General features: G+C 42.2%; 1 protein-coding gene across 2 annotated transcripts; it reads right to left on the reverse strand.

The window, feature by feature from the left end:
* Nucleotides 1-862: 862 nt before the first annotated feature.
* On the reverse strand, nucleotides 863-12,411 carry angptl2b (angiopoietin-like 2b). Of its 2 annotated transcripts, none has more exons than XM_071535321.1 (5): nucleotides 11,932-12,411; nucleotides 6,207-7,129; nucleotides 3,497-3,690; nucleotides 2,200-2,470; nucleotides 863-2,061 (listed from the first exon to the last, which is right to left on the reverse strand). In XM_071535321.1, the coding sequence occupies exons 2-5, from the start codon at nucleotides 7,102-7,104 to the stop codon at nucleotides 1,862-1,864; spliced, it is 1,563 nt and encodes a 520-aa protein (XP_071391422.1). In that variant the 5' UTR covers nucleotides 7,105-7,129; nucleotides 11,932-12,411; the 3' UTR covers nucleotides 863-1,861. The 2 variants fall into 2 exon arrangements, with proteins under 2 accessions (XP_071391422.1, XP_071391423.1); XM_071535322.1 differs by lacking the exon at nucleotides 11,932-12,411 and having other exon boundaries at nucleotides 6,207-6,993; nucleotides 7,045-7,104.
* Nucleotides 12,412-17,542: the final 5,131 nt, after the last annotated feature.

Here is a 17,542-nt window from a genome sequence, read left to right on the forward strand (position 1 = left end):
GCTAAATTGACTTAAAAACTTTCTAAACTGTCTAAACTTTCCTCAACCCAGGTCTGGTCAAAGAATATTACAGTAATGGAGCTCAACTCATTGCAGCGTAAATTCATTCTTGCTACATTTTCCAGCTGTCTTTGGAAATGTCATTGACACATTGTGAAATAAAGGTGGTTTCTGCTGTGAGCGGAAGGGACTGCCGCATGCCTGAGGTTTTACAGTCCCATTTTATTTGTCATTCCCTGTTGCACTGACTCTATCTGCGGTTGATACATGATATATCACAGACTGTGTCACTTCTCTCATATGGACCAACGTTATCCACAGGATAGAAAGAGAATACGACAACTTCTCCAGTAATTGTCCTAATCTCCACAGTTCCCGTGGAACCATGGCTTTGCCTCAAGAGCGAACAATTTTCTCTATTTTGCCTGAAATATAACCACAATAATGCATTAATTTGAGTGGGTTCTGTTCACACAAATATGATCCTATTTTGTTGGTTAGGCTCAATTCTCACACAATAAAGGAGACTGCCAACTGCATTAAATGAAGTGAGGGAGAGAAAAAAAGTTAAGTGTGTAGGTTTTCTGATGAGTGATGTTTTTAAATCTCTATATGATATGTATGATATGATCTATAAGATATGTCTCTAATGATATGATGTGGAACAAATGATTTGAATTGACTCTATTTATGTGGGCTTTTTATAACTGTAAGTAATTTCCAAAGATTTCAAGAAAGGTTAAAGGTTATTTTAGTGGTTGCTGTGGAAACCCTATTATGATTACTTGTAACTGTATCAAGTATATACCAAGAGACACATGGAAACAAAGACACAAGCTGTACATATTTTATTGCAACTTAATAGTGGCACATAACAGGTTTTGTTACATTATATTACAAATATCTTTTTATGTACAGACGCAATGTGTTGGATCTATTGACATCAACAAACCCCTAAATTTATACAGTAAATACACTGCTTGATTCATACAAGCAATTGGATACCTGTTCAAGCAATTGAAGTTTCAAACATTTCAATATGTCTATTGAAAGCATGACTTTGAAGACAGTACTTCCTCAAAGGTTTTGCAGTGAGTTGATTGAGTTGACTGTTTATATACGTAGTCAAGTATTGCTATCGACAATAAGGAATTATTATTGCAAAAATCATAGGGATTTTAAGAGAAAATGGCAACACTTTTTATGCTGTATGTTAGTGTAATGGACAAGACTGGCCAGAATATCAACCCTGTATCACAAGTCAATAAATGTTGTTATTGTTCCTATAAATTACACGTCTGAAGGATTTATTTTAAATGAAATTAAAAGTTAGTCACTGGATACTGTTTCCTGTGTCATCCTCATTTGCATGTGATTGCATTATACAACATCACATACATACTAAATATATACTGTAGGCATTTCTACCTCAAAGCTACTCAACTGAATTATTGTAATCTGCCCTCTTCATGTCAATTTATATCTGTTTTTTTTCCCTCTTACACAGATCAAAGGAAAGTACTCTCGATATCCAGTCAAAAAAGCAGGCTATTGTTTGATCAATGACAGTGTATTCACACAACTCCTGAGCCATAAGCACATCTCTATACTGAGTCTAATGCAAAAGGGGTAATGGTAAGGACAACTGAACGACAGTGCACAATATTCTTTGGGTTGTCAGGAGGTACCAGAGTAGAGTTCACCAACAGTTCAGCCCGATGCTTCGATATTGCACTTTCAACATCATCATCCTCTTTGTCATCTGGCTTTGTATGGTGCCACTCCATTTAAAAAAAAATGTTTTTTAGGAGCTGCAAAGGTTTTTGAGTAGTGAGAGTCAGATATGTGTTCTTTGGATGTTCTAGTGGAAGGTGTTTGGGTTTGGACGGATCATCATGACCACTTTCTTTAGAGAATAGGCTCCTCCTCTGAACTCAGCCCAGTAGACTCCATCCTGGTAGCGGCTGCGGTAGTGTCCTCCTCTGTACCAAACTCCATTCAAATTAGAATGGGCACAGGAGTTGTACCACCAGCCTCCCTTCTGGTAGTGGGCACAGTTACCTGAAAAGATGAAGGTGAAAATTAATAAAGCAACTCCTGCATGCCCACAGACGTACATTGTACAGTAGACACTGGACAGAGGCATATTTGATCATCGGATTTAAGCTGTTTAACACTTTCTGACGCTATGATTCCTACCTGTATACACATCATGGTCTCTGTCCAACGTTGTGAACTGTTTGCCGTTGTGCCAGGTGAGGGAGTCTCCAGCGTTGCCATGGTAACGGCCCACCCTTAGCTTGTAGAAGTCAGCCTCAGACTCCACTCTGAAGCTGGCGTACTCTGCGAACACCTTCCTGCCAGACCAATCCTCCAGTGTGACAAGCAGTTTGTAGTTTGCCTGGTTTGTCAGCCAGTAGATATTCTCCAGACCCAGCCAGTACTCACCATCGATATTGCCAAAGCCTTGCTGTGAAGTGCAGAGACAAGACAACATTATCAGTGCGATTAGGAAATCCTTTCTGAATCCCCTTTGAACAGCTTTGAACGGTTAGTTTGGATGTCTGGGGGAATGATTCAGGGTCGTCGCTCTGTGCTCTGGAGGTAATTATAGGTTTAGCTCGTCTAGGGTGTTGTTTATTATCAAGGAACATTATAATAAATGGACCGTGAGTCAAGTTTATAGCTAGCATCGGGTGTCCAGATTTCCACTATGATTCAGATATTGAAAACACAGCAGTCTGCACTGACTGTAGTAAGGGATCGGAAATACTGTATGCTGCTTTGCTGCTCTGTCCTAGCGCTGGTCATAAGTTGGTATGTGGCATCCACTACCCTACACATGCTTTGAATTATGGGAAGACCCTTTCTGATGAGCGTATACACATGTAATTTCAGATCCCATGTGGTTTAAGGTTTATCGTAAAAGTCTTGGAAAGATCTGTTGTGTTGACCTTGGCCAGGATTTAATCAGGGCCCTCGCAAATTGTTGGCGTGCACTCAAATGTTTACCATTAAACTGCTTCACCCTGTTCGAGTGGTCTCACTTTCAAAAGATGAAGAAAATGTGTTCCCCTCCGATAAGTTTTCCCTCACTCTCTCATGCTCTCCACAGACCTGCTCATTTACTGAACATAAGAATTCACTTTGATGCCAAATTCTAAAAATAATAGTTTTCATGAACATCAGGAATGCTGGCACAACCGACTATTGTGACATTTATTTCCAATATGGCTGCCTGTCTCCCACATTTTGTTTAATTAGTACGTGTCCTGTGTGAACCAATTACACAAAGACCCAACTGATGTTGCTGGGTTTAATGAGTCATGAGGTAGCCTGGAGCAGAACCTTGCAGGTACTACATCAGACACTTTGAAACCTTAACAATTACCTATTCATTATTCATTCACCTCTGGTTAGTGTCAAAACAACATACATAAGCCACCCGTGTCCCTTTAAACTATGAGGTCCTTGATTTGGTGAGAGGTTTGCACACCTTGTATGTCTCCCAGTTCCTGAAAAAGTTGACAGAGCCGTCCACCCTTCTCTGGATCACGGTCCAGCCACCTGGGTCGTGTCTCTGGTCACACCACACCTGCATAAGCCTGTTGGCATTCTCCGGCTTCACCAGGTACATGCCGCTGGAGGTGTGACCATCCTCCAGAGCCTGCAGACAGTCCTTCCATGGACCTACGTACATGGGAGATGAGGAAGAGGCAGACGTGAGACATAAAGCATGAATTCCTGCCATACCATTCAGTTTTACGGAATATCTCAAGAGCTAAGAAAAAGCAATCGAGAAAAACATAAAGAAGCACAAAGAGTTTTTCTTCTCTGCCGTAGGGAATCCCATATTTCAGCAGGAGAGGCTCTCAGTTTAAGACTAGAATTGACTTTGGCTGCTGCTCTCACAAGGGAAATGGCTGCAGGCTGCGCAGCCAAAAGCAACACTGGCATGAGGGCAAAGGGAATCCTGACTACTCAATGATGAAACAGTAGCAAAAACTTTAGATCATCGGGTGATTGCTCTTCAGTGAGGGATGATTATTGTGTTTGTTTAACTGGGGGTATATTTTATATTGTACTGACACATCAAAGGTTTTTGGTGGGGGGAGTGGAGAGCAGTTTTTATTTTGGAAATTTCTTAAAACTGTCATAGGCATGTTAAGCCCACTTGAATTTGAATTATCATTTTCAGTGGGAGTATACTTATCTAGGCCTTACATCATTGCCCTGAAGAGGGGATTTCCGGGACTAAATTAATTTAAGAAAATACCTTGTAAATCCCTGCCTTACATTGCATGCCTTTGCCAGGAAGTCTGCTGGAGTCTTCTACAAAATTACAATAAGTTGTGTGAAGTAACATATAATGGCCATGTTGTGAAGGGAAATGAAGATGTAATAGTTGTCTACAGTTGATAAAAGAGACCTAAATGGGAACACCAACAGCAAGTCTAAGAAGAATTATGTTTAACACTGTCATGCAGCATTAAATTCGTTGAGGAATTAAGTTTATGCTAGATTCTGCGCATGCTCAAATTGTCTCATTTGGTTTTCTGCATGGTGCAAATCAGTTGCTAAAAGTGAAAACTAATTAGCACATTGCCTCTATACCATTACTATTCTACCCTAACATTTTCCAACTCGGTAGATATGGAAAAAACACTCTAATGGGGCCACTGGCTCCCCTGCTCCAATTGGCTGTGAAAGTGTTTAACTTCTCAAGATTTCACACTTGTTTGGTTTGCCAACTGGCCCAGTTTACAAAGTGCCCAAAGACAATGGAGACAAATGAAAAGAAGATGCATTACGGGTCACATAGAGGAGTAGAGGTGAGTCGGGGGAGGGGGCAAGAGTTTTCAAGAGTGACAAAAAGAAAAAAAATGACAGAGAGAAAGAGGGAGATGATACGAAAGAGGAAAGCCAGTGAAACAAGCAGCTTGATTATTATATATGCTCCTCAGTTGACAAATGCCAAGTATGAGACCTTTGAAAGGTTCATGTGAGTAGCCAGGAGTTCTTCAGTAAGTGCTTGGAAATGAGGAGTGTAGCAGTAACAAAGTTGTTTTTGGTTGTATTAAATTGTTCTGGATGATATCCGTCTCTTTGCCATCCATTTACTCCAAGGAATGTCTGTGTTGAGCAGATACAAGCCAGAGAGCTGCCCTGCCCTGCCCTGCTCTGTTCTGCCTGATAAAGTCTGCTGCTTTGGTGGAACATATGACTGATTCTTGCCTGGTGTAAATGGAACAAATGACATCACTGACTCTTGGTATCTTTGTTCATACTTTAACCCCTCCCCTTTTCTTCCTCCTCCCCCAATTCTTATACTCCACTCCATCCCACTGTCTCTCCCTCTTGCTCATTCTACCAGGTCTCTCTCTTTCTCCCTCCATTCCCGCATTGTGTAGAGCTCTCTGTTCGTGTTAAGGGTTTATGTAACTTTTGGGGTGTAAGTTGCATGGCTGTGGGCAGGAAATTACTTGCCTCCTTTCAAACATTCCATACAAAGGGTACTGTTCACATGCAGCCCAGTGAAAATGGCAAGCAGTAGCACCAAATGTCAATGGAAAAAACTTCAAGTAGTCATGTTGAGATTGGTTTGGTCTTTTTTTTCCCTCCAATTTAAGACTGAAGTAGAGTCTTCTAAAGAATGGTGGCTGTAAATAGTGAAAAGACAATTCACTGCAACTAATAACATGAAAACACCCTTCACACCAATTTCAAAGCTTTATCATCCAGTAACGTGTTTAAGAGACCAATAGGCTTGGGTCCAACAATCCATTTAGGCGCATGCATTTACCCTTTTACTATGCTTTGTGTTGTTGTGTGGGTTGTATCAAGGCAATTAGATGATATGCATCTCAAAGGCTTCTAGACAACAGGATTTCTGTTCTCACTGAGAGCCCTTTCCCCAAGGAATGTGTGGGACTTATTATGTAAACTGACTATGGCTTGAAGAATGGGTACTTGGAGTTGTCTTGTGATCAATGATTAAGAGGTCCAATATAGCTCTACACTCTCTGACACAAGCTCAGGCACACACTCCTATTGTTTGTGACTGCTATTTGTGATGCTGACTGGTGTGTTTGGTGAGATTTCATCAGAAATGACCAGCCTCACTATTTCAACATAAAGGAACGAACAAACAATTTATCTTATTCAAAAGAAAAAGTCCTTTTCATGTCTGACTTTGAAAGACTCACCAGAGGGCTTGTTAGTGGTGGAGGGGCTGTGTGTGCCACTGGGCATGGTAGGAAGAACAGGCGGTAGAGACTTTTGGTCACTCTGGATCTCGTTGGTGATCTGGTTGTTGATGCGTGGAAGGGTGGGCGGCTGGTAGGGCTTGTTGAGGGGCGGTGAAGGTGGAGGGGGCTGAGGCCGGGGCTGGGGGACGGGGACATGACGGGGGGCAGGGCGACTCTGGCACTGCTCCTCCAACAGGGCAATAAGGGATGACTGGTTGGTGGCCAGGGAAGCCAGGTGCTGGTACTTGTGCTCCAGGTCTTTGTAACGGCTGGTGAGCAGTTGCATCTCGGAGGTCTGGTTCAGGATCTTGTTCTCCATCTGAGCCAACTCTAGGGCATTGTCTCTCTTCCTGATGATCTCATGGAGCAGCTGCATGTACAGCTGGGTGACTCTGGAGTTCATGTTGCGGCTCTCCTTCCTCAACAGCTTGACCTCGTTGACGATGCCTCCGTCCACCTCCACCAGTTGCTGCAGGGTCTCAATTTGCCTCTTCTGTTTCTGCAGCTCCACATTCAGCAGCTCTAACTCCTGCTTGTTGACCCGGTTCTCCAGCAGGGCCTCGGGCTCCTTGGAGTTGACGCAGATGGCTCCAGTTACTTTCTGTTGGGGCACAATGAAAGTGTAGGAGCACTTGTCCTGCTGCTGGTCAGCTGGAGCACGTTTACTCCTTCCTGCATACAGGAACTCTCTCTCTAGACCATCCTCACTGCTCTCAAACTCTTGGGTCTTTTCCTGACCACCATCCTGGTCCTTGGCATGGCTGCTGTCCGAGGGACTCCCCTGAGTCTGCTGGACGCCACAGACTAGTCCATACACTAGAAGGAGCCCCAGCAGGACCATTGAAGGGAGCTCCATGAGTTTGGGTCAACCTCACCAAAGCCTGAGTAGAAAGGCAAAGAAGACAGGAGAATGTCATTGTATTGTAGAAAAAAGACTGTGTCATAACTGACTCACTGTTGGTATTTATTACCCCTGAGTCACTGTGTCTGTGTTACAGTAAGCAGTGAACCAAAGAGTCTATGAGCATACCCACACTAAAGGGTTTTATTGTAATTGTATGAATCCTTTTCCTTGCTATAAAGGTTGGGAACCCTCAGGATTGGGCTGCATGCTCATTCTGACAGGACATCAATAGAGTCCTTCACAGCCCTTGCTGATTGAGACCAGAAGCAGGCTGTCCCTCAGGATACCCTGGTCCTAGCCTCCATTACCTGACAGAAGCAGGCAGGCACACAGCTCAGGGAGTTGCTCTGCCCAGGGAAGCCCTATTCATTACACATCCCAACCAAGGGAAGGGCTGCAGGTCATTAAAGCTCCCGAAAAAATATAGGCCACCAAAAATATTAGTGCTGAAATGAAACCACACACACTTCCCCTGCTGAGTCTTTAAATTATGTAATATATAGGGCACTGTGATATATTCATATGTGAATATAAAGTATAAATAAAGAATCTCACGGTTGCTACACAGTGTGTATAGTTACTGACAAAACACAGCGTTGTATTCCCCAAGGCTGTTTTGTCTAATTCATTGAATACATTTGGCCACAATCCTGGTGTGGCTAAATCAGCTTACCACTATCAAATGTATTGAATAGAGGTTGTTTGAAAGTTACTAATCTTCTCACACTCCTCCTAAGAAAAATATTTCCTTTGTCTAATGATGTGCTGAGCTCTCTAGTGACTGTTGTACGTCTGTTACATTGCTGTCAGGGGAGTGTGTTTAGCTTAACTTGCTGTCCTGGCTCAGGTTCTCCTTGGGTGACTGCCACTGCTGGGCCTTGACACATAAAAACACTCCTATCTGCTCCCCTTCTGCAGGCCTGGACATCTTTGCTTATGGAAAATCTGAGACACTAGCGGATGATGCTATTCATGGATCTGTTTTAAATATGATCGTGTTGCATCAGACCTATCCAATAGCCCTTACCAAAAGAGGTAAATGAGTTGCATTCCAAGACTGAAAGGCAATTAATCCTTTTTTTTGTATTCTTTTTGAACATTGGAATTTCTATTTGACTGGAAGATTGAAAGAATATCTCAATTTAACTGGCATGAAAACTAAACAATCTAATAGGAATGTTACATAACAACAACCTTATCTGCCTCAGTTTGAATTTCTGCTAACATCTGAGATATCGCCATGTTTAGATTACAATCTCTTCAACAGCGTTGTCTCCATAAGTGGCCTTTGAGGTACAACCTATAACTTTCCTCATGAGTACATAGAAACAAGACGCTTAGCTGTTTGTCCCAGAATTCAAAGTGCAGGTATTTTTATGAGAAAAATAAGTGCAGGCAGTGTTTGAAGGTGATGTGGTGTTATTAGAAGCGGAGGGGATGCCACTGAGTGCAGAGGAGAATGTAACTCCTGTGTTAGGATAACAAGGCCCTGAACCCCTGGGGCTCCTTAATTGAAAGCTGCTGCATATTGGATTACAGAGGAGTCCTGCGCAACACCTCCCCAGAGAAGGGGCCTGTCTGATCAGAAAGCATTATAGAGACGCTCGTATCGACCTTGTTTCGAAGAGCTGCGTAAGGGTTGCCAATCTTACATGCGCTTCCCTCACACCTTATTTCTCATCGCTTATTGCTACGAGAAAGATAACCAATGTCCAGCTGAAAATCAGAAGAGAGCAGAGATGTTTTTGTCTTGTTACTCTGGGCATGCTGCCAGCACATTAGGTTGGAGACATGGAGAAGAGAAATGTGGTGCTTTCCAAGAACATGACCCTTAATTTGCGCATTCGACCCTTTTGGCTGTATCTGTCTAGAATAGAATATGTAAACACTTTTTGTTACTAAAACAATGAACATAGAAAAGACACTCCTGCATGCTGTGCTCTTGTATAGTTTGTCAGTTTTATTGATATTTTGGTCTACCTTCACCATAAAAATCACCTGAATACAGGAGATTGTTGGGTCTGACTCTTATTTTGCTAAAAAAAAAAAAAAAAAAAGCACCTGTGGAAAGTCTTCACCACAAACATACCTGTTGACAGTCTAGTTTCTGTTTCAAATTTACCATGAAACTGTCTTCTGTCATCACAGTATGAGGTCTTTCATAGGACTAATCCTACCAACAAAGTCTGGCTGTATGACGTCACCCAGCACATGCTGATTGATGCAGAGAATGTAGCATCATAAAGAATTTACCACACTGAAAAGACAGATCCTTATTATCAATATACACTGAAAGATGTGAAATGGAAATTATATGCCTTGTAGATCAAAGTCCTACAGAAATCACTAATAATAGCTTACAAGTAAACCCAAACCAAGATAATACAACAACCCGGCCCCTGTCCCATCTAATGTGCTGATGACTGTATTTGGCTAGTGGCTCCTGCGGTTTCTCCCCCCTGGAACATGAGCTCTGCGTCTGAGAAATGCTGTGTGATTTGCCCCTGCTGCGGAGGAGTCCCATGTTGGACGTGGTTAGCCCGGAATCTCCTGCTCTAGGTCTCGCTACGCTTCAAAGCTGAGGGGAAAACGTTTGCAGCTTGTGATGAAGTGTGTGTTTGTGTGAGTGCATGTGGTACGTGCGTGTATGTGAGTGTTTTTCTGTTAATGTGTGTTTTCAAATAACAACGCTTGCTGGGCTCAGGCTCCCAGGGACCAGAGAGAGTCCCATCTGCCCCGACAGAGACAGCCTGTTATTAACCCATCCGCCGTCTGCCAGGGGGAACAACAGCCAGCCTCCTCCCCTTCTCCGCTGTTAAGGCCCCCACAGCTCATTATTGTCCCAACATCAGTTCACTTTAACGAGCTGCTATTGACTGGCCAATAGCGCCAATGATTAACTGGTGCTGAGAAGTGTCATATACGCTAGCGCTGCTACACTTTATCACCACTCAGTGCTTAGAGACAAATGACAGTGAACACTCTTACTAACCTCTTTGATTGGCAGCTCCTTCAATTGAGTAATTTTGTAGAGTCTGCTTCACACTAAAATGTTATGGTTTGACTGTCTTCAGGTGGTAAGTCTGTGTTTACATGAATCCTACCTCAGGATTTTACTCAATGTTAAATCAAGTGTGATAGGCGGGTGCAGGGGGTAAGTCAGCGTGTCTCTGACCAGCATTGTGCTCCAGCCTTTTTGGTCATGCTCAGCACATAGTAATTAGAAGGTGGGCAGCCCCGCTCGGCCTTGCTGATGTCTCTCACCCCCAGCCCCTCTCATTTCAGCGTGAGCATGGCATTCCTCACATTCTTCGTCACCTCATTAGAGCGAGCTGCCATAGACACACACGGAGAGGCGATGGTGGTGGCAGACGGAGAGAGCTAGACCCTCTAGACACAGTAGCACTCACTTCCCTTAGCCCCGCTGTACCTATAAGACAGATCTACTGACCCCAGTCATCCCCGTTGTCCTAGTTTCTGTATGAATGCTTCATAATCACATCATCATCACCTGGGATCAGGAGATCACAACACATCTACACGGCACCTCATTCGTCAGTAGCCGAAAAGAAGTGGACACTTTGAGACGGCTTTGTACTGCATGTTCAAATTAGCGCCAACTGTGCTGAGAACTGGCAGAGCCTCCTGCATGACACCCAATATGTGTTGGATCAGAGTCAAATTCAATTTGCTCATGGTAATCTGCACTATTGCATTACCTTGAGGGTGACCTCATTCTTTCCTCAAGCATGTAATCCTTGTAAGCCCGTAACATGACATTTGGAACATGATTAACCTCAACTACCTGCTCAATTTGATAGTGCGGGACAGTATTTGTTTTGACTCTCCATGGAACAGGAGAGTTAAAGTTTTAATTCAAATTCAGGTTTCGTTCTGTGTTTCATGCCTCTTGGTGTGTTGTTTCGTCCCTCACTTGTGATCTGAGTCAGACGGGGAGGCAGGGGGTCTCGGGAATTGTTTCGATAAGCTCCAGCATTCTACCTCAAAGCCCCCTTATCCAAACACTGCCCTGGCAACAGAAACAAAGCCGGGATTCAACTGCCTGCTTCCCTGTCCTCTTGAGCCCAGGGGAACATCCTGAGGCCGTAGACCGCTTGACATAGTCATTCTGAAAGCAGGTTATCATTTTTCTTTTTAGAAGTGGTTGATCCTTTTTTAGATGCCTCGTGTTGTGTGAGAAAAAAACGTCTTCTCTATATCACTTATCATACAAAGAGAGAGATTTTTGTGTTATTGCTGTCTATCAAGAATGTGAATGTTGATGCTGAAGCACCTATACATCTTCATCACCCCCTATTGACTGCTTGTCTTCCTTTGTTGAACAATATCTTCAGAGTCCTATGTTTTGACAAGTCTTTTATCAGTAGTTACGAAGCACTTAGCCTGGAGAGCCCACTCTCTGGCATCCCCCTGTATTGAACTGACCCCTCTCGACCATGTCTATCAGAGCCATCTGTCTGTCCAGAAAGTAGAAATGCCCTTTGGCACCAAACGTTTCTTACAAACCAAGCTAGAGGATGACTGCTGCATTTCAGATCAGTAGAAATCATTATTTGAAGTAGGGTGATTTCAAAGTGAGCAGTCTAACATAACATTTCAGAAAGTGGCAACAGAAATGCATTAAGGTTAGCTATTGGTTTTCAGCTCAGTGGCAACTGGCAAGAGTCACCCCAAGAAAGCTCATCCCTTGTTCTGTCACATTACTTCTTACAAACATACACAAATCATCAATGCAGAGAGTGAAAGTCAAGTGCTTACAAGATAATTGTAGACCGTTGATTAGGCTCCTTCAGTTGCCTTGCCCTCCTGGCAGAGCTGATTGAAGTTTCCCCTGGTAGAAAGTCATCCCAAGTGTGAAAGCTGCTCCGCTGGGTCCTTCTCTCCCTCTCCCGCACTCTGCCCGTCTATTACTCACTCTTTGTCACCTGAGTCCATTCCGGCACTGAAGAGGTAACTGTGTTTTAAAACCTGTGATTAAAAGACCGTCATTAGCCCACCAGAAGCTCAACTTGCTGGGAACTCTTCAGTAAACATTCAGCAGGTTGTTCAAAAATCCACTTTAAAAAAAAAAGTTGGAAGACTTTGAATTGGTAACTTTAGTTTGCTGATGGAGTTAGTTGTCCTGATAAATAGTGAGAGTCCAGGGCAGATTGTGTGCTGCCTGTGGCCTGTTAGGAGAAGACTGTCACTTTCTGAGGGCTGAATCCATCACTTCTGCCTCACAGCTCTAAGAGGCTGTCTCTCTCAAATGCACCTCTCTCTCTCTCTCTCTCTCTCTCCCTCCCTCTCTCTCCCTCTCTCTCTCTCTCTCTCACTCACCCTCCTTGGTGCTTTTAAATTATGAAAAATCCTCTAGCACACTGTTTCAGTAGGCAGACAAATTGAGCTTAGGGCCTCCCCCCTCTCTCCATTAAAATGAACACATTCTTATTTAAAGCAACAGCCTTCTTTCTCCTTCCCTCCTCCCCACGTCACAAAGAGATCCACAAGCATGCACGACACATGGCCCTAGACACACACATACACACACACACACACACCCTACTCAAATTTCCCGGCCCCTGCCCCCTCTGTCCACTGGTTCACTACCACCACTATTTCTGGCTGGGACCGGTGCTTATGGTAGTGGACAGTAGTGATGTTACGGTAATCAGATCCTAATTAGGCATGAATGAAGATTTGCCCCCGGAGAAATGGAAAAAGGCTCACAGATAGGAAGCAGCTCCAGGTGTTTGACCAAAACCAGGTCTGGGTGAGGGACAGTTGACCCTGGTTTATAGCCTGGAGATGGGATGCATCTGGTCTAAAACAGGCTGGAGTTCTGTAGAGAGCAGCACACTTGGACGACATGTCGCCGGGGGACAATTAAACCAAAGCCCTATTTACTTGTTTCCAAGTTTGTTGATGGACATTGACAAAGGGTGTTGTTGAGATAAGGCAAAGATACTGTATGTGTGGGAGTGTGGAGCCTACGCTCTATAAAATTCTCAAGCAGAGAATTGGCAGCGATAATGTTCACTTGGATGTTGTCAGCTGTTTCTGTGTTGTTTTCCTGTTTTCAACACACAGTCAGAGTTTTTGTCCGGCCAATGATGTTGTCGTTGGGTTTTCTGTTCCTACTGAGATTATTTAGCAGACTTAATAGTTTTCTATCCAGTGTGGATACAAACTTCAAAGGAGTACTTTCCTAAGGGCAGTACAGCAGAATCACGAAAGAAGTTAGGTCTTTATCTGGGATTTTCAGCTTTGCCAGCTATTCTTATTAAATTTGCTGCACCAGAAAGGCCAAAGCACTGATTAGTTGTTGTTACTAGTTTTATTGTATTTTGTATTGTATTGTATTGTATTTTTGTTTATTTAATTGCTACAGTATAGTGAGCTTACCATACCACCATGTACTATTAAACATCCCAAAAGATTGTGCAAATACTTATTTCACAGGGTTTTATTGTGGCTTTGTGTTAAATAAAATTTCTAAGTTAGGCAACTCAGTTTGTTTTACAATGCACAGGATGTGTGATTCTCCCCCCTGGAGCATTCACAATAAATATGCTACAGATGGTAACTAACTTTTATGTGTTTTAACAATAAACTCCAAAAGTGTCAGGGAGCATAGAAAATAGTAAAGGAAAGGAAGTACTTAAACAATAAATAGGGGGGAAAATTGTACACTCCTCTCTCCATTTGCTGCAGCATTTATTTACAATGTTATTATTATATATATTGTTTGCAATGTTTCAGCTGCATCACTTTCATCAAGGTGTAAATTGTCATGCACTTCCAGTAGCGATCTAGCCAGCTTCCATGAGGCTACTTAAAGAAAGGTACTTCAGGAAGTGCAGGACATATGGATGAGTCATTAGTTGATATCTGGCCGTTATTGATTCCTTCCATGACTGAACCCCTTTCCTGTTTTCTACTGGGAATACAACTATTCAGGTGTTTCTGCTGATGGTAAACACAAGCTCACCAAGATTCATGTCATGCTTCCCGTTACACTGTTTTAAATTTCCATGCAGAATCCCTCTTAAGCCTTTGGATTTAATACTGGCTACAATTCCAGGCTGTCGTACATTTGCATTCATGTATTTTTTTTATCAAGTAATGTTTTTGCCATAAAAAAGTCATACTTCGACTTTTGGCCGGCCTACATACTATTAAGTAAATATAGTAAGACTGGAAAAGCTATTTGGAACAGGTAGCTTTTAGCCTGTCTGATGTTCCTGCCCAGGGCATCCTCAGGGCGTATTTTAGTGGTAACACTAGGAAAATATTGTAAACTTCAAACTACTGAAGATAAACGTGCAGTACCACCAGCCTCAGGGACAAAGCAACAGCTTAGTGTACTTTTCAAAGAAATATCTCTGTTGAAGAACCTCATCACTGCATCACGGAATTTGACATATCAGATTTATGTATTAAATCCTTTGTTATGGTCATGCGTGATTTAATACTGGAAGGCAGTTATTGATTTATTCCATGATCGAACCCACTTCTTCCTCTCTTACATGAGTGGAACTATCTAAATATTTCCCCTGATGCTACAGCAAGAATATATGGCTGGATTTATGGAAACCAAGTTCCTGGCAGGAGTTATGGGAGAAAAAAAGAACAGGACAAATTTATTTCATAACATCCGAGCTTGGGTCAGCCTGACGGATTGGTCACACATTGCACAAACTAACCTCTTAAAGCCATCTTTGATCAAAGCCAATGTTATTAAATGTGAGCATGCGCGCCCCATATGTTGTGTTGAGCATCTGTCTTCCACAGGTATGTAGTATGCCCTGTAGTTTTTACCCTTCCTCTGCTCTTTGCTCACTTAAATGACACCTGCAGCTGACTGGTGAATGCAGCTCTTACTCAGAGGCAGGGAAGCTGAGCTGGTTCTGAATGCTGAGTGTTTGAGTGACTCATTGGGTCTCTTCCAAAACCACGGTGTTGCTGCAGTGATTAGTTCTCTTTCCATCTCTAATCCTCGGCAGGTGGAGGAACACCGGATCATAAAAATGTCAGGGGAAAATGTTACTCCCATATTTGAAATACTAACCAATCAATGCATTTTAAAGCTGCTGGTACCACATGGGAGAGATCATGGAAAGTGGGTTCACGTTGGAAATGTTTCACAGATGGGCTTCTATGTTGGTGAATGAATGAGCATGTTGAGAGAGTTGTCTGGTTGTTAACCAATTCATATGGGAACACCAGGAGGAAAAGCTGCTGCCAGAATAACTATTCATGACCATATAAACGAGAAGATAGGTTTAAGAGTGGATAATGTGCTTATTTAACTCACCGTGGTGTTTGAATATTTCAGTCGGTACTTGCCAGGAGAATATTCCTGAACGGATTTAAGAATGTATTCCTGGCTTTTGAACATTTACATTTTTATCAATAGCTAAATGTATTTTTCATATGTTCAACCTCATTGACTCTAAACACTCCAATACGAATGACATTTATTCTGGATGATTTAATCATAATGATGTAAATAATAGCTGTAGCTTTTCTTTGAAGTGGTAAACAAGCTAACCTGTCAATCCTGTAGGATTCATTGCCATTCCCATTTGACTAAAACAATCAAAATTCACATAACTACTGTTAAATTAGTGAACTGACTGTCAGATGTGAACAGTTATTAGAAACAGCATTTAGGATAGAAAGCCCAAACAGAAAGACTAAGAGACCGAGGTGAGAGTTCATTCACAGTTTATATCATCTAGAGAAGACAGGCTTAAACTGAACATGCATCTATGAGGATTCAAAAGAAACACAGTATGTTAAGCTATTATGTTATAACATATAACATATTAATGCATATCATACAGTGCATTTCGGCAGGTCAATATTCAGTTATAACTCATCAACCGTTTGCATTTATTTTTTATTTATTTAACCTTTATTTAACTAGGAAGTCACACTGAGATTAAAATTCTTATTCTTAAGTAACTGATGGGGTATCTTTGTCTCATTTGCAGAGCTGCATTTGAGGTAGCACACTATTCCGCTCTATGATTTATCCAGGCTGATAAATGCATTGTATTGCTAACTTGCATGGTATTGCCATGCAAGTTAGGAAGATTAAAAAAGAAATGACCACACACGGCTATGAGGAAGTCAGTTAGTTCTATGAGTCCCAGAGATGACATGCCATCAGCAATTTTTATATCAAAAACAGCTTTTTCATATCAGCACATCATGTTGTAACAATTAGGATTCAAGTGTTTCAAAGCTAAAAAAGTAAAATAAAAGTGCAATTTTGGGGGAGTCATGATGTTGACAAGTCACAAGGTCATTATGTTGACAGTGACATTTAATTGATAAACGTGTTATCGTAGAGAAGTGTCTGAGTTTCCATAATTGTGTATAAACTAGGCATAATAACAGTAATCCATTACATTTTTTTTATATACATTGCTTGATATTCCACTTAATCCATGACAAATAATTCCTGGACAGAATTAGATCTAATGAGGTGTTGGTTCGGCTGTCAGCGTGTGTACCCAGTATGAGTGCCCGACTGTGTGAGACCACCATAGCGACCTTTGTATAAACATGGGCATATACAAGGCCAGCGTGTCTCCCTGTCTGCCCAGCCATGATGGATGGTCCCCTGGTAACCTATGGTGACCTCGTCACCCCTGGCCTACTACTGCTCACTGTTTGTTATGCATGATTGATTGACAGGCCTGTTACTGCTGAAATCACGTTTGCAAATTGTTGCTGTATTGGAGCTTTGTTTCCTTCATCAAGCTTCTTCTGTATGGATATATTGTGAATCTATAAATGAATCAAAATAGGAACATTTTCCTCAGTGATGTGGCGTGGAAAGAGTTTGGTTAATTATTCCATGGCCTTGCTCTGCAGAACACACTGTGCCTGGTGGCTTGACCCACAAGGACTGTTCTGTTGGGAGAAAATGTCCGTTGAGTTTTATGATCTGAGTGGAAAGAATGGGGCTGGCTCAGGATTTTGTCAAACTCACCCTGACTGTTGCGAAAACCACCAAATGAGACCAGTAAATACGGAACGTGTGAGAATTCAGAGGAACGGGATTTCATTCAGGCTTTATTAGTCTGATGTTGAACGCATGAGCCGTCTGTGTGGCCTCATCTGAAAATCACTCTATCGTAACTCATGCAATGATTTAGGAGTATAGCACTAACAGAACTGCAGTTGCAAACAACATTAAGGAGATTTGGCCACATACAGACTTTTATTCAAGTAGAATTCCAAGAAATCATATATTTATAAGATATTTCCCTATTGTGCATCCCACTGCAGCCTATTTCTTGACAGCTATTGAAGAAACCCTTAGCTAAACCAGTTCAGTACTCTACATATATTACACTTGACATCATGCCTTGTA

Source organism: Centroberyx affinis, unplaced genomic scaffold (genome assembly GCF_046629955.1).
Source record: "Centroberyx affinis isolate AG114_WGS23_722 - 3 ecotype Tasmania unplaced genomic scaffold, CSIRO-AGI_Caff_v1 ptg002689l_1, whole genome shotgun sequence".
Classification (NCBI taxonomy): domain Eukaryota; kingdom Metazoa; phylum Chordata; class Actinopteri; order Beryciformes; family Berycidae; genus Centroberyx; species Centroberyx affinis.